General features: G+C 59.9%; 2 protein-coding genes across 9 annotated transcripts; both read right to left on the bottom strand.

Moving 5' to 3' along the window:
* Positions 1-218: 218 nt before the first annotated feature.
* DPF1 (double PHD fingers 1) lies at positions 219-8,902 on the bottom strand. 8 transcript variants are annotated; one of them, XM_081334388.1, is made up of 12 exons: positions 8,665-8,902; positions 7,469-7,629; positions 6,939-7,031; positions 6,027-6,154; positions 5,744-5,833; positions 4,815-4,893; positions 4,326-4,457; positions 2,654-2,704; positions 1,921-1,983; positions 1,154-1,266; positions 813-894; positions 219-709 (listed from the first exon to the last, which is right to left on the bottom strand). In XM_081334388.1, exons 1-12 carry the CDS (start codon positions 8,694-8,696, stop codon positions 639-641), a joined length of 1,095 nt encoding a protein of 364 aa, XP_081190514.1. In that variant the 5' UTR covers positions 8,697-8,902; the 3' UTR covers positions 219-638. The 8 variants fall into 8 exon arrangements, with proteins under 8 accessions (XP_081190514.1, XP_081190513.1, XP_081190511.1 ...); XM_081334387.1 differs by having other exon boundaries at positions 6,924-7,031; XM_081334385.1 differs by having other exon boundaries at positions 219-894.
* A 2,573-nt stretch (positions 8,903-11,475) lies between these two features.
* On the bottom strand, positions 11,476-22,010 carry NUMBL (NUMB like endocytic adaptor protein). The gene is made up of 9 exons (XM_081334522.1): positions 21,868-22,010; positions 16,915-17,047; positions 16,501-16,575; positions 15,089-15,163; positions 14,630-14,770; positions 14,131-14,335; positions 13,356-13,640; positions 12,982-13,110; positions 11,476-12,880 (listed from the first exon to the last, which is right to left on the bottom strand). Exons 2-9 carry the CDS (start codon positions 17,038-17,040, stop codon positions 12,291-12,293), a joined length of 1,626 nt encoding a protein of 541 aa, XP_081190648.1. The 5' UTR covers positions 17,041-17,047; positions 21,868-22,010; the 3' UTR covers positions 11,476-12,290.
* Positions 22,011-25,537: the final 3,527 nt, after the last annotated feature.

Here is a 25,537-nt window from a genome sequence, read left to right on the forward strand (position 1 = left end):
GCGAGGCCCCCACTGGCCTCCAGCTGCTCCCAGGCGCTTCTGTTCCTGGAGTAGCCCACCTACCCTATTTCAAGGCTGCCCTTTTAAAACTTTCTTCTCCCCCCACCTTTAAAATCATAAACAGCCCCCCCCAGCCTTGCAGCAGCTTAGTGGTTATAACCCACATTGCGCTTGGCTCTCCCTCCCCCAGCCCAACCCCCGTCCCGCCCAGCCGGTCCCAACTCTGGTGAAAGGCCTTGCAAGTTGCTTCCAAAGGCAGGAAGGGGCTCCACAGCCAGGACGCCCCTCCCCTCTGGGAAGCCAGCCTCTAGACTTGCAAGCAAAGGCAAACAATTTCACATGCATCAGTCTGGAGGGAAGGAGCTCCCCCACAACCAGGGCAGAGGAGCTGGTTCTGTCCCCGTCCCCCCGACGTATGGCTTTGGGTGGGCTGGCCCCTCAGGTGGCCTAGGTGGGGGCTAGGAGGTGGCAGGTGGCAGTTCCCACTGTAGGAGCCCTGCCAAAATGTTGGGTGCCCAACCTCGTCGCTCCTCTTAACCGTGGGTGGAGGTCCTGCATTGCTCCTGGGCATGGCCTGCAGTACAATTCCAGCCCCCGGAGGGGGGGCTTGAGGCTGGCGGGGGGGGGAAGGCTGCAGCCTAGGTCAGGGTGATGTAGGCAGAGGCTTTTTCTTTCAGCTGCCGCAGGCACAGATGGCAGCTCCAGCTCCCTGCAAGCGGAAGCAGCCAGGGGTCACAGCCTGGCCTTCTCCACAGAGGGAGCCACCCCCCTGCCCTGCCCTTCTCCTGCCTGGCTGGCTGGCTGTCCCTTACCTTCAGGGGGCTCGGCCATCGGTGGGCTCAGGCAGTACATGTGGTAGCCGCGGTCACAGTCATCGCAGAAAAGCAGCTGGTCCTGTGGGGGGGAGGAAGGGACCGCCACTGAGAGGCGCATCGGGGACCTTGCTCCAACGGGCAGGGGAAGCAGCTCTCCTCCCCCCATGGCTACCACGACTGAACCTGCCGCCGGCCTAGGAAAGAGCCACAGAACGGGCCACGCTTTCTGCAGGCCACGGCAGGCGGTTCCTGTCAACCCTGCAGTGGGAGCGGAGAAGCTGCTCTTGTCGTCCAGGTGGCCCTTCCAAACCCAGTAGCAGCAGCAGCAGGTCGCTTACGTCATTTTCGGAAGTGCCACAGAGGCTGCAGCTTTTGCACTCGATGCACTGCCAACGGTAGGTCCGCACAGCGGCCGTCATGTTCACTGTGAACTGCAGGCACGACGGGTGCCCTGTGGGGAAAGAACCAGCAGCCCCTGAGGTGGCAGCTGCCTTCACGGCTTGGTCCATCCAGAACGGCCTCCAAGGGCCAGCAGCCCAGCAGGGAAGCCGAAGGACTTTGGGGAAGGATTGGGGCACAGTAGTGCAGGGACCCCTGGCCTCACAGAGAGGGCACACAAGACCCAAAGCTCCAGCCCCACTACTGTCAACTACAACCAGCCCTGGGGCTTTTTCTACACCTCACCAGGAAAGGACCTTAAGGCACCCTGCAGGAACTCCCCGGCGGTCAGGTGGTGCCTCTGAGCCCCAGGTGAGTCCTGCCACTGGGCAAAAAAGTGTGCCCGCTGGCAGAGCATCCACACAGCCAGTTTGACGGTTATTGATGGGTGGCAGGGAGGGCTCAGAAAATACATCCTACCATGTACTCCATAAAAGTGTTGGGCATACTCACCATGCCAAGCCACAAAAATGCCAGGCCTAGCAGGGCTTTAGCAATCCTCATTTGCTGTGCTGTCTGTAGCCACCAAATTCCCTTCTACCACCCTATTCCCTCCCTCCAAAAAGGGGGAGCAAAGTTTTGGGCTCATGGGTCCCCGGGCCCCCCCAAACACCGTAGCTGCATCAAACCCGCAGGTGCCATTTGGCCAGAGACTAAGGTGGCTCACCTGAGCGTCCACAATCAGCACAGGAGATTAAGTCCTCCGGGCAGCCAGTCTTCTTGGAGCCGCCTAGACAGAAATCACAATAACCATTTGGTATGACTGTCCCATCCGGAGCTTTCTTAGCTGCAAAACAGCAAGGAGAGGTCGAAATCAGGGGTGGTCCCATACGCCCCTGTTTTTAAATCCCCCCCACCGCGTCCGCGGTGGGGTTGCCACATCCAGCCGGCCACACGCTCGCTCGTTCGCTCACTCGCTCGCAAACTGCTGTCCCGAGGCGGGAGGGCGCTCGCTCTGGCCTCCTGCGCCCCTCTGCCTCGCGCGGGGTCGTAGCAAGCTGCTGGCTGTGCACGACACAACCCCAAAGGGAGAACACAGCTCAGGCGCTCCTCAGGCAGCCTGCATTGTGGGCACACTGCAAAAGGTGGCAAGTCGCAATCGCGCAGCTGCCTGCCTTGCTGAGAAGGTGCTGCCCTGCCCGGCTGCTTCCAGAGCTCTTCTCTCTTCCGCTCTCTACCCTTCCCTGTCGCATTTCGGGGGATCCCGGAATAGTTGGGAGGAGACCCCAGACTGAGACTTTGCCCGCAGGACAGACCAGGGGAAGGGAGCGCTTCCTCTCACCCTCCCCACAACTCTGGAGAAGCCCCTGAGGGACATGGGAGGGGAGGCCGCACGGGGGTCCCAGACAGACCCCACGTTCCCACGCCTCCAGCCTCTCAGCACTGCTGTGAGGGTTTACCTGTGTGCCTGCGCTGGTTCTCTGGGACCCAGTTCAGTTCTTTGTAAAACTCTAGAGAAAGCCAGAAATGGCAAGAAGAAAAAGAAAAAAGGAAATAAGCATAGAAAATAAAATAAAATAAAATAAAATAAATATATTTGACTTGACTGGGTTTAGTGGAACCAGGCCTGGGAGGGGCCCTTGTGTTCTCCGCTCCTCTGGCTTGTCTGGACGGGCAGATGAGCGAGCAAGGAAACGGATCTCCCGAAAGAGCGGCCGAGCTGCTTTGGTAAGGAATGGGGGCGCCCTGGGGCGGGGGCCACGAGAGAGGCGGGGAGGCAGCTTTTGGGCGAAAAGCAGTCCAGGCGGTCAAGCGAGCGAGTCCGCGACCGGCGCTGGGAGAGAGACAGGCAGGTCTCGGACGAGGCGGGGGGGGCACCCTGCTGGCCCCCGGCCCTTTTCTCCAGGGACGGCGGCTCCAAGCAGCCCCCTCCCCCACCTCCCGGTTGCTTTGTGCAGACTCTGCTCCGGCGACGGTGCTGGTGTCTCCATGGCAACCACCAAGACCGGGGAGGGGATGTCTTTGTTGGGGAGGGGGCGGCCTCTTTCCCTCCCCCTTCCCTCCCTCCCCCCAAGTCTAGGGAAGGGATCCGGAGAAGCTTCATCTGGCATGCCCACCTGCAGAGGCTTTTGCACATCCCCCTCCTCCCCAAAAGAAACGGGGGTCCCATCTCTGCAGCCTTCTCAGCGGAAGAGCCCCATCCGACCTCCCCCTTCCCTGAAACTCTCTCTCTCTCTCTCTCTCTCTCTCTCTCTCTCTCTCTCTCTCTCTCTCTCTCTCTCTCTCTCACACACACACACACACACACACACACACACACACACCCTACACAGAAGGCCAGAAGACCTCTGTTCAGAAGCTGGGCAGGCATCTCTTTGCACACTCAGCCCCCAAGCTTTCCTGGGTAGGCAGAGGCTTCCATGTGCATATATGTGCAAGCATGAATGCTCCCCCCCCCACACACCTGCTTGCCTTCCCAGCTCCCGTTCCCCAAACAGTCCCCCCCCCCTTGGATAAGCCCAAGCTGGAAATCTTCCACCTGCCAAGTTCGCCCACCGTGTTTCCATGGCAACTGCATCAGGATGGGAGATGCTAAGAGTGGAGCCTCCCTCAGTGGCAGATGAAGGGGGGAGAGACTTTCTGGGAGGGTGAGGCGATTGCCTGTCTCGAATGTGCCAACTTTGGGAACTCACACCCCCCTGCCCGACACCCCCCCCCAGGCTGAGACCTCCAGCTGCTGCACTCTCACAAAAGACAGCAATTGCAGCTTCATGGGGGAGGGGGTCCTTCATGGGTGGGCTGGCATCTGGGGCATTTCCTCCACTGGAAGACCTGGCCAGCAAAGGAGGCTGGGCCCCCTTCAAGGCGAGGCCCAACTCTGGGAGGGAAGGGCGGCCCAGGGGTTTTCCTTGGCCGGCTGGGACCTCTGGCAGGACTTGGAGCTGAGAGCTTCCCCATTCAAGGTTGGGGGCTGCAGATTGTGGCCCTTTGCCCCAGAGTTGTGCTGCTGGCCGTCTGGGTGCTGCCTGGGAGACCCTACCCCTCTTTGAACCCGACAGAAAGCCGGTTCCCCCCGCTAAAGGGGCTACAGGCACAGCACTGGCACAAAGGGAGGGGGGAGGCGACACTCACGTTTGTGGTTGTTCTTGCGGTGGAAGGGCAGGGTGTGCCGCTCCGGACCCTCTTCTCCTTCCTCTTCCGCCAGGTGTGTGTGCGTGTAGTGGTAACTGAGTCCAGGGCGGTTCTTGTAGCGTTTCCCACAGACTGAAAAGCCCAGAAAGTTGCTGAGGAGGCACCCCAAAGGCTGGCCCGGTTAGTACCCCCAAAATTCCCCAGCTTCTCTGCCCTCCTGGAAACTGCAGGCTTCTCCTCTCTCCAAGGTGATTTGGGGGGGCTGCCAAGGGTGCCTCCCATCCCCAGAGGGCCCTACAGGGCATTCTCCTGGCCAGCCTGTGCCCGCTTCCCCTTCCTCCCCTTGCAGCCCCTCCCTCATCAGGGAAACTGGGTGGACATGGGGACTCATAACTGCAATCAGCCTGGTGGGACACGCCCCAAACAATCCCCCCCACCTCAGCCTCGGCCCAGAAACCTCCTGCAATTCTCCCTGGATGCCTCACTCACTGTCGCACACATAGGGCTTGTCCCGGTCCTCCAGCAGGGCTGCCTCCGGCCTCTTCCGCAGCCCCCCGATCCCGTAGGCCTGTGTGGGAGAGAAAGGTAATGAAACACTCCCGGGGCCCTTAAACCGAGGCAACTTTCTAGATCTCATGAACATGGGTGGGTGGTGGGTGGGGAAAAGGAGACACACTTTGAACCCTCATTGCACAAGCGTCTCTCATTGTCAGGGGGCCAGTCCCCCTCCCCACCTTCACCTGTGCTGTCACCCTCCCTGCTTTTGCAGGGAGGCTGATCCTCTGCCCAGGATCAGCCAGGTTGCCCTGGCTGATCCTGGGCAGAGGCTTCAAGGCAGCTGGCCAGGAGCCCCTCTGGGGGGGGGCCCTCCCGCCTCGCCCAGGCTGGCAGCTAAGGAGGACACCAGGCCCCACGTTCCCCAAAGGCAGCTGTGGAGGAAGGCCTTGGACCAAGCCAGCCCCTTTCGGTCAGGTGGGCCCTTCCCAAGCAGCCTCTGAGGTGCCCGAAGGAAGCCCATCACCTCTTGTTGGGAAGCCTGCAGCTAGACTCCTCCGTTGCTGGAGGTTCTGCCAACTACTCCAGCAAATGGCTCCGACCGGTGCACGAGGGTCTCTCTTTCGACCCTGCCTGAAAACAGTCAGAAACCAAGTGATCTTTCCCCTTTATCATTGGTGAAGATCATGTTTTCTAAGATGTAGAAAATATGTTGGTTTTGTGAGCTGGACAAGGCAAATCTAGTGGCTCTGAAGCCTGTCGGTGGTGGCTCAGCCGGGGCTTTTTATGGCTGGGCATATTTTTCTTGTCAGTGGCTGCCATGAGCCGAAGATGCTGCAAAGTTGTGCCCCCACTGCTCCAGAGCCCCCCCCCACCTCACACAGACACCTCACACAGACACACCGAGCAGAGGCAGGGCCCACCTTGCTCTTGGCCTTGTTCTTCCGCCGGGGGACATCATCGTCCAGGTCCTCGGGGTCCAGATCGTGCAGGAATTCCCCAAGAGGAGCCTTCTGTGAGAAAGGGGAGGGGGCATGTCAGAGGCTGCTCCCCCCAGACCCCGGACGAGGCTCAGCTGAAGGGCCTGTGGACACTGGAACCAGGAGGCTGGAGGGGAGGGGGGAAACTACAAGGAGACCTCCCAGATTCTTCCCTTATCCTGAGGGCCTGGTGGGGGGGGGAACCCCAGCCCTCCACCTCCCTCACCGGGCAGTCGGAAATCAGCTCGTCCTCCTTCGTCTCTGGCTTCTTGTCTCCCATCTCCGCACAGAGCAGGGCCTCCAGGACAGGGCCTTCTGGGAGAGAGGCCTCCTTCTTCAGGGGGGGCTCACAATCTGGGTGGAAAGTGGAGGATGAATCAGGCAGAAGAAGCCCCTCCTCTGGTCTTCCTTGCATCTTTCAGGCACTGCCTCCTCCCCCCCCCCCGCCTGCTGTTTCCTGCCAGGGAGACGCTTCAACCCAGAGCAACACCTGGCTTAGTTCGCACCCAGAACCTGCAGAACAACTCCTCCTCAATTATCCCCCACCAGCCTCCTGCCTCTGGCCCCTTCCTCTTCCAAGGTAAGGGCATCATCCTCACCACACACAGCTCTTCCCAAGGGCCGGGGGGGGCACTCTGACCTCCCCCAGTCCCCCCCCCCAGCAAGCTGCAATCCCTTTCGCAAGCCCCAAGGTCAGTCTCAGCCTGTGCAAGGTGGGAGTCTGCAGGCAGCAATTCCACAGGCTCTCAGGCAGAAAAGGGCCTCTCTTAATGTTGTGAGGAAGGGAACTCTTTTCAACGGTCTCCTCACCACAGATGCTTTAATTTTGTTGGCTGCCCAGAGCTCCTTTTGGCAGACGGGCAGCTCCATAAGTTGGCTTAATAACTAAATCATCTGGGCACCGATGTTCGGCAAGGTTGGCCACCACCCGGCAAGGGCTCCGTGTGCTTTTCCGTAAACCATGGTTCAAAGCCAAGTTCTGATCTGGCCTTTGGCAACTGGCATCTTTCGCCACTCTGAAGCTCCCAGAATCCCAGGGGCCATTTTCGGCCAGGCAGCTGCAGAGAAGGCCCCCGGGGCAGCTGAAATGCCCTCCGCCTCCCCTTGCCCCCCAACTCCTTACCAATCTTGAACTCACAGGGCCGCAGCCGCGGGTCCTCCAGGATGTTCAACCGCCGCCTCTTCCGCCAGCAGCGAGCCGGGTAGGTGTAGATCTGACCGGGTGCCAGGCCTGGAGGGGAGAAGGGTGAGTTGCCCACTATCTTTCCTGAACTTGGCAGGGTATGGGGGGGCAAGTCTCCCTCCCCCAGTATCTGAAGAAGGCTGGCAGAGGAGCCTCAGTTCTGCCAGCTCCCTGAAGTGGAGCAGCTTTGGGTTGCTGTGCCCTCCTGGCATGGTGCTTGGCATGGGGGGGGACTTAAAAGCAGGCTTCATTTCTCTGCTCTTTTTCTACCATTGAACCCAGCCCGTCCTGATGCCCATGGAGCTCAGGAAGGATAACTGAGCCCTGGGGGGAAGGATGCCCACCTATCGGCCTCTATCCACATCCCTTTCAGGCTCCTAGTCCTCATGAAGTCAGAGTTTGTGCTTCTCTCTCCTCCTCCCAGCTAAACACTTGGCTCTTGTGGCCCCTACATACAATACCCAGCCTAGTGGGCATGTCCGCACCTGGGCCCCGGTGGGTCTTCTCCATCCAGATGTAGCAGTTGTTCTGAGCGACCCCTGTCTGCGAGTCCAGGAACGGCAGGCGCATGCTGCGCTCAGCGCACAGGCGGGCATTGTAACTACGGCAGTGCTCGATGGCTTCTCGATAGAAATCTTCGCCCAGGCTGCAAGAGAAGGCCCGGCCCTCAGCCACCACGCCTCGGTCGCTCCGGCTGCCCAGCGCGGTTCCGAGACCAGCCCTCGCCGGAAGCTGCCGGGAGCTGAGAAAGCGGATCCAGGGATTCCCCGCGGGGACTGGAGAAGGCAACCGTCGGTTGCAGCGTGGAGAGACCCCGCACCACTAGAGGCAGCAGGGCATGGGACCCCCGCGTCCCCTCCCACCGTTCAGGAGAAACAGAGCTGGTCCCGGAGAGGAAGAGGCGATGGCTTCGGCTGACCCAGAGGGTGAGGAGAGGGAGGAGACCCTTCGCCCTTGGAAGAGTCCCCTCCCTTGGGAAACCAGCCCGAGAGACCCCTGCCCAAAGGGGATCCGAAGACTGTTCGTAGCCCGCCAAAGTCTCCGCTCAAGGCATCGGCTGGGGCACGGCATCAAGCGGCCCTCTGTCTATCTGCTGGCCCGGCCCAGGAGTGGCCGGGGATGCGGAATGCCTTCAGTTCCTCCCACGGGGAGGCTGAGCTCCTCCGGCACCGAACAATGGGGAAAAGAGCAGTAGCGGACCCCACCCCGGCAGCCCGGCCGCCTGCCGCTTCGGCTCGCCGTTGCGTCCTGTTGGGGAAAGCCCCGGCACCTGTTTCCTCGGCACACCTGTACCGCTGCCCCTCATGCAACACGCGTGCCTACAGACGTCCACGCGGGACACCGGGAAGGACGTCGAGACCCAGCCCACGCTGGTGCCGATCCGCCGAACGCGCAGTCACACACACGCGGGGGCCTCTCTCAGACGCCTCCCCACCCCTTCCAGCCCCAAGTGCCCTCCCCGTGCCCATCTGTACTGCCAGCAACCAGGCAGACCGAGCCTCTCCTGCCCCCCCCTCCTCTCGCCGCCAAGAGCAGCTGCCGGAACGGCTGAGCCCCCGCCGCGCGAAGGGAGGGGAGGGAGACTCCAGTCATCTCCCTCCCCCCATTTTGCATCCCTGCCCCTTGTGTTTGCCGGGGAATCGTGCCACCCCCTCCCCCCAGATGTGGGGCACTCACTCACCATTTGATAGACTTGTGCACAGCTGTGGCCATTTTGATACGGTAGGAAAATGCCTCACCCAGCCTGTCTGGGCTGGTGGGAGAAGCCACGGATTGCCCCTTTCTTTTCTCTCTTTCTTTTTCTTTTTCCCAGCCCCCCTTTTTTACCTCTCACATCGGAATATACTGTACAATTTTATTCATTCTCGAGCAGCTTGCAGCAAGGGGGGCCAATCACAGTCCAGCTCCGCTGAGCCCGGTGCACCATGGGGAATGTAGTCTCTGGGTCTTACAGAAGACTTCTCTCCTCCACATACACATACAGACACTTTTTTGGCATTAATATTTTTCCCCTCCTTCCTTTGCAAGCGCTATACCCGCTGGGGGTGGGAAGCAGGCATCTGTCACAAGAGGACTACAACTCCCACAAGGCCACGCGCTTGACAGCTGGGAAACCCACCTCCCAGGGAATGAGGGAGGGTTAGGGATATTTTAAAAAAATGGGAGAGGGAGTTAATCTCACTGTAAATTGCACTGCTGCAAGAAGCCGCCCTTGCCAATTGCAGCGCGGCTTCCGTGGAGCGGCTCTGGCGGGCCGCCGGGCGGGCGGGCGGGCGGGCGGGCGGGCGCGGGTCTCGCCCCGGCGCGGAGCAGAGACCGCCAAGATCGCAATCCGGGCTTGCTGAATCCAGTGCAAGCGGGCGACGCCGAATCAGCAACGGCAACACCTGGTCCGCGCAAGCTAGAGGAGTTAAACTCAGTCACCGACCCTGGCTCCGGAACGGATAGGGTGCTCTCGAACATGTGCAGAGCGCTTCCAGGCATGAAATACGTGGGGCTAAGGGGCAGCTGGACACGCAGGGCTTTTCCGCTCCAGCTCGAGCAGCCGCGCAGTTTCTCCACCGTTCGTTGGGCAGAGCTGCTCGGCAACCTCCACCCCGTTTCCTCCGTCCCCTTTTGGATTGGGGCCCTCCGCTCAACAGTGTTGGAAGCGGCCTCGAAGGACCCGCATGGGGGGACTTCCACCGTCCATCTTTTGGCTCTTCGTGTCTCCCGACGACCCGCTATAGCAAAGCCCCCCCCCCGTTGCTATTCCCCGAGGCCAAACCGGCGGGCATAGTAGCGCCCCTCCTCCCTCCGCTTCCGTCTTTTGCGTGGGGACAGAGGAGAGTCGCTGCCCGGGAAGAACTCCTGCTGCCCTCGGGCGAAGGTCTAACCCGCAGCCCCGCTTCCCGTGACCGCAGGAATCCGCCTCCCGACTCCTTCAACGAAGGCCGCCGGCTGAGGGACGGCGATCCCGGCGACCTCCCTCGGCTGAGCAAAAGCGTCCCGGCGGCAGCCTTTGCCCTTCCTTCCTAGTGGCTGCGAGTTCCTCCCTTCGAGAGGTTCGTACAACGGCCCTGCAAGGTTTTGGGGGCCGGAGCCCTTCAGGGTGAGAGGCGGGGGTCTGAGCGGGAAATGAGCCGACGGGCCAGTCGGCCCTGGGCCTCTGTTGGCAAAAGGCGACTGACGCGCCTCGCCTTCCGAGAGCCCAGCGACCCGTTCGGCTGCCCCCACGCAGGCTGCCACGCGCGCTGGCCACCGCGCGTGAAGGGCGTCCTCTCCTTCGGCTCGTTCGTCCCTCCGCTTGGCAATTTCGCTTTCTTCGGCGTTGGCTCTCCTCCAAAGGCGACCGTCGGCCGCGCCACTCAAAGGAGAAAAGGGATTTCTGCGCTCGGAGCGCACAGCGACGTCCCGGGGCTGTTACCTTGAAGCCTTGCCGCCCGCTGCCACCCTGCCTTGGGTCCGAATTGCGGTATGCCGTTAAACCCCGAATTCAGAGGCTACGACCCCCACCAGCCGTGGGGGAGGGTGGTAACCGCGGGCTGGTCAGGGTGCCTCAGTCGCCTCCGGGACGCGTCGGCAGTCCTTCGGGAAGAACTGAGCCCAGGCTGACGGGCCCCTCGACACGTAGCAAAATGGAGAAGAGGCTGGCCCGAGCCAGAGAAGCCACTGCCTGGCTGGGCATGTACGTAGACTCCCAGCCACGTTTGTGGGCACCTTTGGCAGGAGCAAGGCCAGCCAGTGCCTGCAAACACCACCGCTGAACCTTCGTGGTTCATCCCCATAAAATATCTGTTGGGACTGCAGAGGCTGCAGAAGGCCCCAAGACAGGAAGCGCCCCCCCCCCCGCCGCATTTGCCTTACTTGTGCTGAGAGGCTCACGATGTCTTCCTTCACCACCACCCCCCTATAAAAGATGCAAGCTTTGCAGTGGGATATTATATTACTGGCTCTGTTATTTATTATATAATACAAATAGGTGGGATTCTTTAATACAAAAAGTTTCAAAATAAGATAAAAAATAACATCCCCTGCCATTTTTGGAATCCTCCAGGCAGTCAGGCAAGGCATTGTTCCCCAACTTCTGTCTTCTCTGCTCGCCCGAGGGGGAGGGAGAGAAGCAAGGGCAGTTCTGTTTTTAGAAGGGGTGGGAGGCAGCTGCTTTCAAGAGCCTGCCTAAAGCCGGCTGTCCCACTGGAGGAGGAATAGCTGCTCCCCCAGTCCTCCTTCAGCTGCTCCTTCCAGATCTCGCCTGGACCAAATTGTGGGGAAACACTCAGCCTTTTCATCCCTGAATGGTGATCCTGAGCCCCCCCCCAAGGAAAGAGATTCTTCCCAAGTCTTTATATCTTGGAGGGATTCTTCCCCGCCTCCAACCCACTCACATGCTTGGATTACTGAGGCGAAGCAAGGGGAATCACCCTGGCATCACCCTGAAATGTATGAGAATGTCTTGTTCCCCCCCCCCGCCGCCTCCCTCCCCCTGTCATTTAAACACTAGTACCCTGCCAGACCCATAATTGGGAATATGCAAAAATAAGATTAACCTGAAGAGTTTTTCTCCATCCCAGCCAAGTGGGGGGCACCTCTTCTTCAATAACCATCCCCCACCATTGTTTGGAGAAGAAAGCTGGTTCCTCCTCCTGCCCCCAGAGGAACAAAAAAGCTTATGGGTCCCCCTTTAATCCAAACTCTTGCTCCTTGGGGGGATGTAGTACCCTAACTCTAACCCTGCTTGTGCCCCCTCCACCAAGTGCACAGCATGTCAGAATCTCAGCCTTAGGAAGGGTTACTCGGCATAGGGAGAGAAAGAAGCCTCTCTCATAGCTTCAGGCCAAACCACAGGCGTTGGGGGGGGGGGAGCTGAGGTGCCAGCAGTTGCACAAAGATGCCCCCCCCTTTGGGAAGAGGAGAGGACAGCTGCCCAGAGAGCAGGAAGCCTGTCATGCACGGAGTGGGGCACGCCAAAGAAAGATGGACACTGTTACTGACGAAGACACGGATGCTCTGGTGCTGCTGCTGCCTCACAAGGAGGGGTAGGGGGAAGAGAGCAGGGACCACCAACTCCACCCCCTGCTTTCTGGAGGCTGTGGCAGGAAGGCCTCTTACCCTGATTTCCAACTGCCCCCTCCTTTCTCGGCCTGGGTGGGAGAGGAACTGGCTTTCCAGCCATGATCTGGTCGGGCCAGCAGCTTAGGGGCAGCTCTCCCAAATTCCACGGGCTACTTTTCGAAGTGCTGCTCCTGGCCAGTTCTCCCCACCCCAAAATTTAGACCATCTGGCCTAGCAAGATGGGGTGCTAAGGGGCAACCTTAAGAATCAGGATCACAATTCTATTTCAAAGGTTTTCTGCCGGTCACCGGAAAAAGGGTTGGAAGCAGCAGGGGGAGCCTTGGACTCTAGGGCAGCCCACTGGGCTTCAAAGGGGTCAGGGGGCTCAGGGTGGGGCTCAGAAATGCCTGGGGGGGGTTGCTCAGGAGCCCAGACAGTCCCATTGGCTTTGAGCAGAGGGGGGTCCAGGAGGGCCTGAGGGAAGGGGCTGGCCTTGATCTCCAAATTTGTAATGGGAGCCTGTGTGGCAGAGCAGAAGGCATTGGTCACCATTTGGGAGGGCGTGATGCCCACTATGGGCACGCTGGGGAGGGCAGGGAAGGGCGTGTATGCAGTGCCCACAGGTACAAGGGTGGGGGGCACGTGGGGAGACGCAAAGATGCCTGCAGGGAGAGGGGCTGCCTCGTAGCTCAGAGGAAGGCCGGCTAGAGGTGGGGGGGCGGCCAGAGGCACCTGCTGGTGCTGTTGGGCCTTGGCAGCCTTGGCAACCTCTTCCAGCCAGCGCTCTGCCTCCGAGGGGGTCCTCTTATGTCCCGGCTGGAACAGGGGGTTGGCTTGGGGGTCGTTCCATGAGGAAGGGGGTCCTGAGAAGAGGGCAAGACAAAGGTCAACCAGCGGCCCTCCCAAACAGGCCTCCAGGGCTCCCCCCACCCCAGAAGAGGGGAAGTGAGCCTCCTGGCCCTACCTGTGCCGCCCCCTTCTGTGGGCAGGAGGGCTGCGGGGGGCTCTCCAGCTGTCTGGGCGAGGGATGTGTCAATCTGAGTGCAGAGAGCTGAGACGCTGTCCGAGTCCCTGCTGGGGGCTGCCTCCGCCTCTGGCAGAAGAGAGGGAGGGAGGGAGGGAGTCCGGCTTCCAGAGCAGCTGGCTCTGTGGGGCTTCTGTTTCCCTCCCCCCGTTTTCCTTCTGCCCCCTTCTCCCCTGGACCAGAGAGCCCCTCTGGCCTCCCTCTGACCGGCAGCCCCTGCCCTCCTCCCCCCCTCCGCATCGAGGGCCAGCCCCCGGACAAGGCGGCCTCTGCCCCTGACAGGAAGCCGAGAGCCCCCCCCCCCGCCGCCTCACCTGCGTGGCTCCCGGAGTGTCCTTTGCGCTGCAGGGTGGAGGGCAGCTCGTTGAGGCGGAGGGAGAGCTGCCTCTTGAAGGGGGAGTTCTGGCTCAGGCTGGGGAACCCTCGGAAGGAGCCTTGCCGCACCAGCTGCTCCAGGGGGGCGTGGCGGCGTGGGATGGCGTGTGCCCCCCCAGCCTCCGAGGCCTTCTCCTCTGGCGAGGTGGCCCCCTGGGGAGGGGAGGCGCTGCCGGGCTGGGCAGGGGCTGGGATCGGGGCTGAGGGGGCAGCTGCTGCTTCTGCTGCAAAAGAGGAAACGAAAGAGGGGTCTCGCTGGTGCCGCTCCCCCAAGGCCCCTGCTGTCCATTGGAGCGCCCCCACCAGCGCAGCCAAGCCCCTCCTCCTTCCTTGTCCCCTGCAAAGCTTGGCCCAGAGAGAGGTCAGGGTGCAGAGTCTCTCGGAAGGGCTGGGGTCCTCCCCACTGGAAAGTCATCGTGTCCACCCTTGAAACTACGGTTTGATCCCGGCTTGTTTCCAGCACACGGAGCGTAAAGAGGCCACAACTGTAGACTTGAGGGATCACAAGAAAGCAGCTCCGTTCACCTGACATCCAAAGGGGGCAGTAGAACAGAATCAGACTGGCTCCCCCCCAGATGTAGTCCCCAACTCTCTCTGGACAGAAATCCATCATCCTCAGCAAGCTATCTTTCCAAATCTTTCAACGGGGCAGCCACAGCACAAAGGCTTGCAGCCCAGGGTGCCAGCTCACGTGAATGCCCCGGTGCCTCCTACCTTTTTTCTTGTTGTGGGGGGGGCGTGCTCCAGAGGGCCGGGAGGTGGGAGCCGGGGGGCCGGGCAGTCGGAAGGAGCCTTCCCGGGCAAAGCTGGTGCGGCTGGCGTCGAAGGAGGCCGTCACCCCACATTCCTTCTCGCGCTTCTGCTTGCGCTCCAGGCAGGCGGCAAAGGCACAGCCCACGGCGTGGCTCAGCCGCTCCCCCTGGCACGGAGGGACAAAGCAAGTGAACATGGGGCTCTGCTGTGGGGGGAAGGATATGGCAAATGGGGTGCACCTCCCCCCCCCCCGTGAGCCTGGGAAGACTGAAGAGCCAGAGAGGCGTGGACATTCCCCATCGACTGACCAGCCAGCATTCCAAAACAGCCTGGAAAATGCCAGACCTTCTCAGATCCACGAGGGGCTCGCTGGGCATCCTGCCCACCCACCGGGCAAGGGGCACTGAGGCCAGGGCAGGAGGAGAAGCAGAGAAACTCTTGTGTGACACACAGCACGCACCGAGTCCTTCAGAGCTAGGAAGCCGTGGCAGATCCAGCGCCGGGTGGTGCCGTCCCGGCAAATGTAGGAAAAGGCCTTGTCGAAATTGCGATCGGGAGCACAGAAGGAAACCTTCTCGATAGTTTGGTCCACAATCAAGTCCTGGGGGGGGGACGGGGGACAGCCACAGCTCCACCAGACTGAAAATAGGACATTTGCCCTATTTGCAATCTGCACATGCTCTGGGTACTTTCATGGTTGTTGCTTGCACCTGGACTGAGAAGGACCCCCCCCCCACTCCCACCCTGCCATGAACAACGGTGTGGCTCTGGCTCAAGGGGGGAGGAAGCCTTGCCTCCTGCCATTCCCTCCCCCCGCTTAATCAGAGCCCAGCTGTGGCCAAGGCCAGCAATTTCTGGGCAGTGAAGGGGAGACCCCTTGGGACTGGCACACTACCCCTCCCCAGCACCAGATGCCTACCTTGGTCTTGTCATCCACCACGCGCAGCCCATCGGCTGAGACCCACAGCACGGACTTCACAGATTTGCGGCTGCTCTGTAGAGGCCACGGAGAAGGACCACATCAGCAGGGGTCCACCTCCCAAGTGGGGCTTAGCCCTCTTGCCCCCAGGCTCGCTCCTTCTCCATACTCCTCTGGGCAGAAACAGGCCCACTGAGGGCGGGGGGGGGGAGCAGGAGAGAAACTATGGGTCATTTTGCTCTCCTTGGCACGGGGCTGGGGGCCACTGGATTGGGGGCCCGTGTCAAGGAATCCTCACTTTACATGGGTGAATCCCGCCAAGTCTTGTGCCTGCAAACCTGCCCCCCCTGTCCAGGCATGGGTGGGTCTTGTGAGGGCAGGAACCGGGAAGCGAAGAGAGGAGACAGGAGACTGCTGGATTAAGAGCAATCAAAGTGCCCATTGCAACCTGTGCCTCGGATTAATTAGCTAAATTATTCAAAAGACTAAAAGGCCTTCTTAGTCAGGCCACTCTATTTTTGTTGGCACATTATTTATAAACACTGCAGTTTGCAGTGGAAACAGCTCCTTCCTTCCCTCCCCCCCCCCCCGCTCTTTGCCTTCTGGGAAATTCAGCAGCTGAGATGCGCAGCCCTTCCCCACCCAGCGGTAGCCTGCACACCCCCTCCGCAAAACAATGGTTTTATATAAAAGCCTATGTACCTAAGCCATATCTTAAATCCATCAAATTATCCTTCACTAATCAATGCCTTGGCTTCCTCTGCTGGAATTAACACAAATGACAAACAGAGGCTTCACAGATTAAAGCATAAAGTCTGCCTGCTTGTTTTGAGACTTGTGATTTGAAGATAATCCTTAAAACTCATCAATAATTATTTTAAAATGTTTTAGAAGGAGCAACTTTGTTTTGTAGTATGCTGAAATGGCTATGTTTGCATGACACACACAACCATTGCACTTACACAACATGCTGAAATTGCCAAAGGTCAGCCTTAGTAAGCAGGTCGTGTGAACTCAGAGCCCTGGGTGAGCTACTGGCTTCATGAATGGCGCAAAGATGAATCCAGGCAATACTTTGTGCAAAGTTGCTGATGAGTCACCCAAAGACCGAAGAGGCGGTTTTGGGCACGCCCCCCCGCCAGACTCAGACTGAAGGAGGGGAACTCCCATTGGGGGCTGACGGGGTCCAGCATCAACTATGATTCTGTGTGGCCAATAAGAATCTGCGGCCATCTGGCAGCCCCCCCTAGCAGAGGCCTAATTAAGAGAAAGTCAAAGAAACAAGGAAGCTGCAAAGTGGGCTTAAGGCCCTTGGACAACTACTGCTCGGGCCCCAAGACAGGTGCCCAGCCTCTGGTCTGGCCAGAGCCCTCCCTGGGCATCAGCCCCCTCCTGGTCAGCTGGACCCTCACCGCTTTCAGCTTCTTCACCGCCTCTTCACACACCTGCATCCCTCGGGACTCCTCCACTTCCACGTAGCCCAGGTACTGTGGGGAGGGAGGGAGGAGCTGTCAGCAGAGGGGATCTTGGTGCCACGGAAGTGAAAGGGCAGCAGAGGCCACATTACGTGGCTGTCCTGGATGCCCAGAAGCTGATTAGCCCCACTGGTGGGCGACGCATAAATTGAGGGGACCCAGCGCAGCCCCAATCACCAGAGTCCCCCCCTTGGTTGCAAGACAAATAAATAAAGGGGCTGCCCCCCTCGCAGCCCACCCAGAAGGGTCAGAGGTGCAGCCCCTTTGGCCAGGGCCTTAGTGGGGCTGCGGAGGGGTGCTGGGGCCAGCCTGAAAAGGAGGGGCCAAAGCCAGGGCTGAAGGGCCACTCACCCGCACCGGGAAGCTGCAGCGCCCCTTACGCACCGCCTCTTCATCGGCCTGCCACTGGTGGGGGCGGCTCGCCTCGGGCATGTAGGACGGTTTCTTGCGCCGGAGACTCTGCCGCAGTCTGTTCATTGCTCACCTGTGCCAGGCCAGAGGTGGGAGATGGTAGGTGAGCCAGTTGCCCTTTGGGGAAGGAGCGGCGCACAGTCCTGACAGGCGGGCCCAGGCTTCAGCGAGCCTCTCCTTCCGGGAGCCAGCAGTGTGTCGGCCTCTGGCCAGCATCCCCCTGGTCTGCCCGGGAAGCCCCAGGCCAGCCTGTCCTCATCAGAAGTGGGCGTGGCATTTTTCTTGGCTGGGGGGGTGTCGGAGAGGCTCCGAAGTTCTGCCTGAGCTGGTGGCTAAAGTCCTTGGGGCAGACCCCCCCTCCGAGCCTCCCAAGTGATGTCCTTAAGTCCTAACACGAAGGGCTCTTTCCAGAAAAAGGGGGCCCTGGGGCAGTTCCCCACGGATGAGCCCGACAGGGACCGGCAGAGCTGCTCCCTCAGCCCAGCCTCGGCTCTGCTTCTCCGGCTTCCTGAGGCACGGCCCAGCAGGCGCTTCTCTGCAAGGTGGGAGCAGAGTTCGCCTGCTGAGTGGGGGAGACCCTCCCCTTTTTCTCTCAGGCTCCAGGTGGCCTCAGAGGGCTGCAGCCTCCTGGAAACTCAGGCCCAAAGGAAGCTTCTGGCATTGCAGGATCTCCCCTCTGTCTGACACCTCCCAGCCCCCATTCAGGGAGCTCGTAAACCAGCAGCCCGTTTGTCCGTGTTTTCTTCTGCTTTAGCCCTACATCAATCTCTGGGTCCCACCAGAAGGTCTTGCCTGGGCTTCGACCACCACACCTCAGCCTCATCAAATAAGGGGAGGGGGCAGAGGGTCTTCCCCCATTCCATTTTAGAGTAGGTGCAGGGGGGGGCTCTCAGCCATGGTCTGATACTGCAAAAGGTGCAGTATCCTGCCCCCCTTCAGAAGGGGGACCCTTAGTTTGCATGCTGTTTCACTGGCACCCCAACATTGGGGGGCAGGTAGGACCCCAGCTCTGTGTTTCTGCTCCCCACCAGTGTTGCCGTCTTGAACAACCGCAGTGAAGGGCGCAAGGCTCCCCGTGCAGCTTCCTTCAGCCCCGGACTCCATTTGAAACCAATGTGGGCAAAGGTAATCAAGGGCTGAGGTGGCGGCCTCGGTTCACCTTTGCAAACTCTTCCTGTCTTCAGGAAATCCAGCGGCCCTCCCTGCAGGCGCCCCTCAGCTCACAGATGGTCCAGGCCATTAAATGGACTCTGCCCCACAGTGCAAACAGAGCCGGGTTTCTTTTGTGCAAAGTGTGCGCCGCACACAATGGCCACAAAGCGAAGCCCCTGGAACGCTGGGGAGACACACAAAGGGGCCCAGACGCAGACATGGTTAGGGGACATGTTTCTGTGGGGAGGGGGACGAGGTCTTGTTTAGATATGGCCTTCTAGCAAAGTCAAACTTTTCCACCCAACAGCTGCCCCAGAGCTGGTGGGAACAAAAGGGCCACACGGAGGCCCCCCCACGTCAGGCGAGCAGCTGCCCCTGAATATCTTGGGGGAGTCCTCAACAGCTGTGTGTGTCCTGGCCTCCTCCCCCTTCCCCATTCAGCACACCAGCTGCCCCAGGGCTGGGCAAACATTTGGCCAAGAGGGGCTTGTTTCCTCAGCTGCCACCAGAATGACCCCCTCCGCCGCCACCGCCGGCCTGGCACACCCAAGCGGCTGAAGGGTTTGTGGGCCCTGATGGGGGGGGCGGTGGGACTCATTCCCAAGCAAAGGAGGAGGGCAGGAGAGGGGGCAGCTCTCCCTCCCCAGAGTGGAAAAGAGAGAGAGAGGGAGAGAGCTTCTCCTGGGGATCAGGACGAGGGCAGAAGGCTCTGGGGAGACTGGCGCAGCACCTCTGAATCCAAAGCTGAATACGTTTCCACAGTCTGCTTCCTGAATCAACCTGTTTTGGAGGTTTGGTCAACTTTTGAACCCCACTAATTAAAGGGAGGGTACTTGCCCAAGACAGGAACCCCCCAAAAGTAACAAAGTGAGCTTGGCCTTGTGTGCAAGTGCAGTTGTCAGCCTGTGAGCCGACATGCTTGCGCCAGGCAGCCTCACCAGGAGACAGGCCCCCCCTTTCCATCCCCCCCCCTTGAGTTCAGAGGCATGGCATGCCATGGCAGCGCCCAACTCAGGGCAGAGGAAGCGGCACAGGTCAGGACCAGCCAAACTTTTGTTCCTCCTGACCATGCACAAACACAGCGGCACACCCAGCTGTCTGTGTGAAACTGCATGTCATTCTTGTGTGTTATAAGAAGAGAACATTAAAAACAGGTGGACACAACACACACGCACATCACACCCCGCTGCCCCCTTGTCTCTTACCCAGTCACAGCATTGCTTGATGCTTTCCCCAAGAGGAACTGAGGGAGGATGCGATCTTCTCCCAGGCCATCTTGGGTTGGATGCCCAGTTTGTCTGGGGCTCGCCCTGGACACCCCCATCACTTTGGCAGCCAGAGAGGACAAGGTCAACAGGGCTCACCCCCTCTTCCCACCACCATAGGGCTAGGGAGCTTCCAGGGAAACACAGTGGGACTCTCCCCCCCCCCTCCAGCCCGCCCTGCCCGGCCCTAGTCCACCCTCCTGGGCTCCCAGCCGGTCAGTTGCAGCCGGGAAAGGGAAGGGCTGCCTGGCCAGGAAGGCTCTTGGGCCACCTGAGCTCCCTGTGGGAAACTCCGGGAGGACCTGGCAGACCAGCCGGAGCCCTTTGGTCCAAGAGGTGCCAGGAGAGGAACGGGAAGGGCCTTGGTGGACCAATCCCTGTGGGGCCAAACTAAGCCCGGCAAGAGAGCCCACCTGCCGGGTCTCCAGTCTCAGGAACGAAAAAGCGCCAAAGGGGACCCCAAAGATGCCGTCAGTCCCTCTGGATGTGCAAGACCTGATTCCCCATCCCCACTCGGCAGAAGCCCCCTGCCTGAATTAGCCAAGGGAGGACCCTGAGCCTGAGGATATGCAATGAGCAGGTGTCTTCTGAGCCATATGCAGAGTGCAGATAGCATTCCTTCCCCAAGGATGACCCCCCTCCCCACTACTTGGATTGGGTCCCAACTCAACCAGAGTTCTAGCAGCTCTCTCCAGCCTCTGCCCACTACAGATGCTGGGAGCAGCACCTTTTGGGGGGGGACAGAGAAACCACTCCTCTTCCTTTTCAGTGTGCTCCCCCAAAGAGATGCCCCTGTGGGAGGGAGGTGCCCGATATTGGAACCACCAGAGCTTTACTGGGGAAAGGAATCTTGATAAATCTCCCTGCTGGGGCTGGTACAAGAACGCTCTGGAGGGAGGGGCTCCTTGGGCTGGGCTGGGGCCCTCCAAAGCCTAGGAGCCTCTTCCTGAACTCTGGATCTACTCACTCTCCTGTGCAACACCTTCCCAAGAAATTATGGGTGCAGGAGGGCTACGCTACCTGGTTTCCCCCATGGCTATTTTCCAAAATGAGGCTCTCCAATATTCAGCTGAAAAGAGCCCCGTTCATCCTGCCCCCACCCCTTGATTTTGGTCAGTCCCTGACAGCCTCATTTCTGACCACGGGTGAGCCCACCAGGGAGCCCCCCCCCAGCCTGCTTTGGACAGGTCACCGAGCTTTCTGTGGCCCCACCCAGGAAAAGAGTCTCCTGGAGGGAAGGAAGTAGATCGGGCGGACTTTGTAAGCAGCTTAAAATAGCCCTTAAAATAGCCGAGGCAGCCAGGGGATGGGGTGGCCGATGGGGCATTCAGGGGATGGGTCCTGTGGGAGGCAGCAGCTCCCCAGGAGAGGAGAGGGAGGGAGAGATGGGAACTTGTCTCAACCCAGAACACCCTGGAGCTGAGCAGTGCCCCCCCCAATGCAAACTCTGGGAGATAAAGGGGGCAGGGGGAGCTAAACCTGCAGCCCACCCAGCCTCTCTCTGTCAGGGCTGCTCTCCAGAGGGGTTGTGGGGAAGCACATCAGAGAATGTATGAAGGGTGTAGATCAGCAGACTTCATGAACCCCATTTTCTGAGTAGGTCCATCTGGCTGGATCAGACAGGAAAACCCCCCCCCCAAGAATTCGGGAGAGAAACCATCTCCCCTACACATCAAGAACAGAGAAAATTAAGATCTCCCCACTTCAAGAGACCTTGCTTGGTAGCATCGCATTTCAGATGTTGCCCTCTGTGACCCGCACCCCAATGTCTTGTCAACTCCCACATACACACACAGCGCCATTGCTGGAAATTCCCAGTAATGCAACAAATGCAGCATCCTGCGCTGCACCCCTAAAACCTTGCTAGCCTCGCGGGGAACACACGAGCCCACTCTCAGAGACGGAGAGGGGGAAGGCAGAGAGAAAAGTTTCCCGAAACCCCGTTTGGCAAGTTGCAGCCGGCGCTGAGGCTGCTCCATCCCACCTCCTCCGGGGACCGGTGGAGAAGGACGGTGGGCGCCAGAGCCAGAGCGCGGGGCGGGGCAGCCGGGCAAAGGCCGGAGGATGCTGGAGCTTCCCGGCCAGCTTGAGGTGTGGCGGGGCGGATCGGACCGCCTGCCTCCGCCTCGGCAGGGGGGGAACCCAGCCCTTCCCGGCGCGGCTGCCGAGGAGCGGCTGGGCGGAGGCGCGAGCCCCTTTGGGCAACCCGGAAAGGGTTGCTCTCCGTGGAAAGCGGGGGAGGGCTGCTTCGGAGGGCGGCGACGCTCGTGCTCTTGCGCCGGGGGACCCTCTCCGGGCGCCGCGAGGAGGCTTCGGCCGGGGCGTCCCCGAGAAGCGCGCCTCGACCGAGAGGATGCGGCCGGGGAAGCGGCGCCCGGGTGATCGTGAAGGCAGAGAGAGACCCTCCCCCGGCGGTCCCCGCAAGCGGGCAGCTGCCGCTGCTGCCGCCGGCCGGCCGGCACGCCGACGTCCTCACCTGGATGCGGTAGCGGCGATCTTCCTCCCGGTTCGGCATCCAAGGGGAGCGAGCGAGGAAGGGCCCGATCCCGCCCCTGCTGCTCCGTCCGCCCGCGGACCCCGCTTAGTCTCTGCCGCCGCCGCCGCCGCCGCACGCACGCGCCACCCCCTCCCTCCCTCCCTCCCTCCCTCCCTCCCGAGGAGAGACTCCAGCCCGCCTGGCCACGCCCCGGGCTCGGAGGACGCGAGGCAGGTCCGCCCCCTCCGCGAGAGCGCGCCCCCTCCCTCGCCCGGCCCCCGTTGCTGAGGCCCCCGATTGGCGCCCGGGCACTGGAGGGCGCCTTCCGCGCTGCCCCGCCCGGAGCGCCTGCGAAAAGGACGCGCCTGAAAGAAACAGGCGCCTTCCAGAAGGCAGCGGCACTTTGTACATGCTTGCCGCGCCTCTTCCTTCCCGCGAGAACCAGCGATGCTGCCTCAGTAACAGCGAGAGCAAGAAGAGATTGCGAGGCCGGCCGACAGACCGACATCCCCCGTCTGGGAGGAAGAGCGAGGCAGCGGGGGAGGCGCCGCTGCCCGGCTGCTGATCAGCCTCCTCCTGGAGGGAATCTCTTGGGCGGGAGTCACCTATTTGGGGAGGGGGACCAACCTGTGTGCGCCTCCCCAAGTGCTCCTCGGGCTGGTACAGAGCACATGCTCGGCGGGACGGGCGGTGACTCCGAATCTGGGTACCACAAGCCGCATCTCCACTCTGAGGGAAGATGCTGGTGAGGGGCTGGGAGAGCAGGATGTCGGACCCCGGGGCACTTATGACCTTCATCCCTGGGGCAAAGAGACTGATGGGGGGAGGACTCTCCCCTCCCCCGGCAGGGATCTGTGTCCCCCCCCCTTCTCAGAGCAGAGAGAAGGAGAAAACCAGCCAACAACTCTCCCCTTTTCACACACCCTTGCAGTGGAAAAATCCCCCCCCCTCGGAGAGTGGTGGTTTCTTTTCCGGGAAAGGCGGCTTCAATGAAATCCAGCTGGCAGCGCCTGATGGGCTGGGCCTCCTCTGCAAGGAAAACGGGAAGCCAGATTGAGGCAGGCCTCCAGGGGGGCTGCTCAAGGAGGACCCAGGAAAGGCATCCTTCTCTGTCCCTGGCTAACCTTGGGAGGGGAGGGGCTCTGCTTAGACACCAAGGAAAAGCTCCCCTCCCAGCGGGCATTGGGTCAGGAGGAAACACGCTGGGAAGACCAGCGGGAGAAAACTCAAAAGGGCAAAGAAACAAGAACCAGGAATTGGTCATGGAAACCGGGTCTGGCTGTGGCAGGGTGTAGAGCCCACAAGACCAAGATTGTTGGCCGAGAGAAATTGTTGGGAACTGAGTGAGTGTCGAGGCAGGCGGACACATCCATGCCCTGCTGGAGTTAAAGGGAGGGTCAGTGTTGTTCCTCAGTCCCTAGGAGGAAGGAGCTCCGGATCTGACCAAAACAAGCCATTCTTGGACAACTTTCATCCTGCCTCCAGCCCTCCTTTCCTGCAGAAGGAGGTGGAGAAAGTTGTCCGGCAACAGCTTCAGACCATCCTGGAAGGCACGGATGGTTGAAACCCTGTTCTGTCAGGGGTTAGAGTGGGGTATTGTCCCGAGATGGCCTTGGAGTGCTTGCTGATGACCTGGGGGGGGGAGCTAGGATGGGGGTTGTGCAGCCATCCTGCTTCTCTGTGATCCCTCATCAGCTTTTGGTACCATTGTCCATGTTATACCGCTGCTAGGATTTAAGAGTCAGGGACCCCGTGTTGAGCTGGATCTCCTCCTCCTCTCTGATTGGGTCCTAGACGTGGGCCAGGGGAGAGAGCAGAGAGGTGGCTGAGTGCTCTCACCTCTCCTGCTCAATGTCCACGTAAGGCTGCTGATCAAGATAATTGCCGGTTTGAGGCCAGATATCATCAGGATGCTGCCCACTTGCATCTCTTGATCCAGAATATCTGGCTGCTGCCAAGGTCTTGTCCCAGGGGGACAAGGCTGGGTGGGAACTTGAGCTCAACCCCAAGAGGATGATTAGATGTGGGTATTGGACCAACTCTTTTGCCCTGAACAGGGTCCTACTTCCCATTTTGAGGGTCTTCATGGACTCGCAGCTCCTTCTTGAGAGGCAGCTGTGACCAGGAAGGATTTTGTACCCATTCACTGAGTGCACCCCTTGCTGGGCAAAGACTTCCTTTCTTGCAGACTTGGGGCTATAGGAACAATAACGAGATGAGAGGTTTAGAGTTGGCAGCCCACAGAACAGCCTGTGTCTTAAATCCTAAACCCAGAAGTGAGGCTTTCCCATCGGGGGATTAGCAGGGAACGGAGAAGATTCACACTCCAGCAAACTGGAGAGGAGGAGCCCACAGGAACTGCCAAGGGGAGGGGGACATGGTGGCACAGCCCAAGGGCGCTTAGACGTCTCCCATAAAAATCACGTATTTCAGCTTCCTTAGAGAAGGGAGCTTGGAGCACAAAGTAGACACTTGGAAGGAAAATTAACCAAGAATAATTAAGTAATAATTAAGTCGCCTTGCCACTTAATTATGTGTTGCATAATCTCTCCACACACACACCCCACTCCCCCTTGCAGCCTCCCTCTAAAATTGTGGAGAGGACCCATCCACTGAGCCGGCCAAAACAGACGCCCAGGAGACCCTGCTCAGGCTGTGGAACGTCCAGAGAGGAGGCCCAGCGGAGGGTTTCATGGAGTCTGCTCAGAATGTCTGCTGAAGCACTTTACGGCCAAGGGCAGTCAAGGGCGGCCTGTCAGCCATGAGGGGTGAATGGATGCCAGCTTCAGCCAACTGCCAACGGTTTCCTTGGGAGGTGCAGCTGGGGCCTGTTGGATCTGCACACTTGAAGGCTCCTTTAAGGAGCGAGCCAGGATGAAAACTGGGCTTGCCCATCAAGCTATGGTTTGACTGTTGTTTATTGAATAACCTAAAGTTTGTTGCAATCACACACCATGGTTATAAATCAAGGTAGTGTGCACAAAACCCAGCTAAACTCAGGCCAAGCAACCTCTTTTTCAGCACCGCCTCTCTCCTTGTCCACTTTCTCCTCTAAATGCCTTGGATGCCAAAAACTGCACCAGGTGCAGAGAATGCCAAAGTGCTCATAATTTGGGGGGGGGGATTACACTCAGAGGCAGGCAGGAGATAAGGGGACAGATTCTGCCCCTCTTGGGAAAGGCCCACGGCAGGCTTGGAGGCCTCTAAGGCAGAGCAAGAGAGGAGGCAGCCGGGGCCAAGGCTCCAATTGCTCCCCCTCCCTGAACCTGCCACTTGGAAGGGGGGCAGCTGGCTCATTGCCGTATCGACCCCTGCCTTGCCCCAAATGTGCTCCCCATCGATCTGCCTTGTTCACAGCCGGACTTTGCTACCAATTTAGTCATCAGCAGCGGTGTGTGCGCACGCCAAGCCCTTCTAGACACCATGCAATGGCAGCCCTGGGGAATCCTGGGAAGAGGGACGCCATCTTCCCTCCCGATGTCAAGCCTCCTCAAGCAGTGGGGAGCCCTTCTGCCAGCTGGCTCCTGTTTATAAGCAGGCAAATTTCCAGGAAGTGGGAGTTTGGGGCCACTCCAGCTCAGCTGTGCAGCAGCAGGCAGGAAGACAGGCACAACCCAGGGCCCAGAGAAGCATCTGGGGCTGGAAACCCGCAAGGGGCCATTCCCCCCCC

The sequence above is a fragment of the Vipera berus genome (genome assembly GCF_964194415.1).
Source record: "Vipera berus genome assembly, chromosome: 9".
Taxonomy (NCBI): Eukaryota; Metazoa; Chordata; class Lepidosauria; order Squamata; family Viperidae; genus Vipera; species Vipera berus.

Coding starts and splice junctions, on each gene's coding strand:
- DPF1 (XM_081334381.1), bottom strand. CDS start 8,696: ATGGCCACAGCTGTGCACAAGTCTATCAAATG. Junction 4,458..4,814: donor CAAGCCCTATGTGTGCGACA/GTGAGTGAGGCA, acceptor TGGGCTTTTCAG/TCTGTGGGAAACGCTACAAG. Junction 1,267..1,920: donor TGCTGATTGTGGACGCTCAG/GTGAGCCACCTT, acceptor CTTTCCCCACAG/GGCACCCGTCGTGCCTGCAG.
- NUMBL (XM_081334522.1), bottom strand. CDS start 17,040: ATGAACAGACTGCGGCAGAGTCTCCGGCGCAAGAAACCGTCCTACATG. Junction 15,164..16,500: donor CGGTGAAGAAGCTGAAAGCG/GTGAGGGTCCAG, acceptor TGGCCTCTACAG/AGCAGCCGCAAATCTGTGAA. Junction 13,641..14,130: donor CCCCCACAACAAGAAAAAAG/GTAGGAGGCACC, acceptor CCTCTTTTGCAG/CAGAAGCAGCAGCTGCCCCC.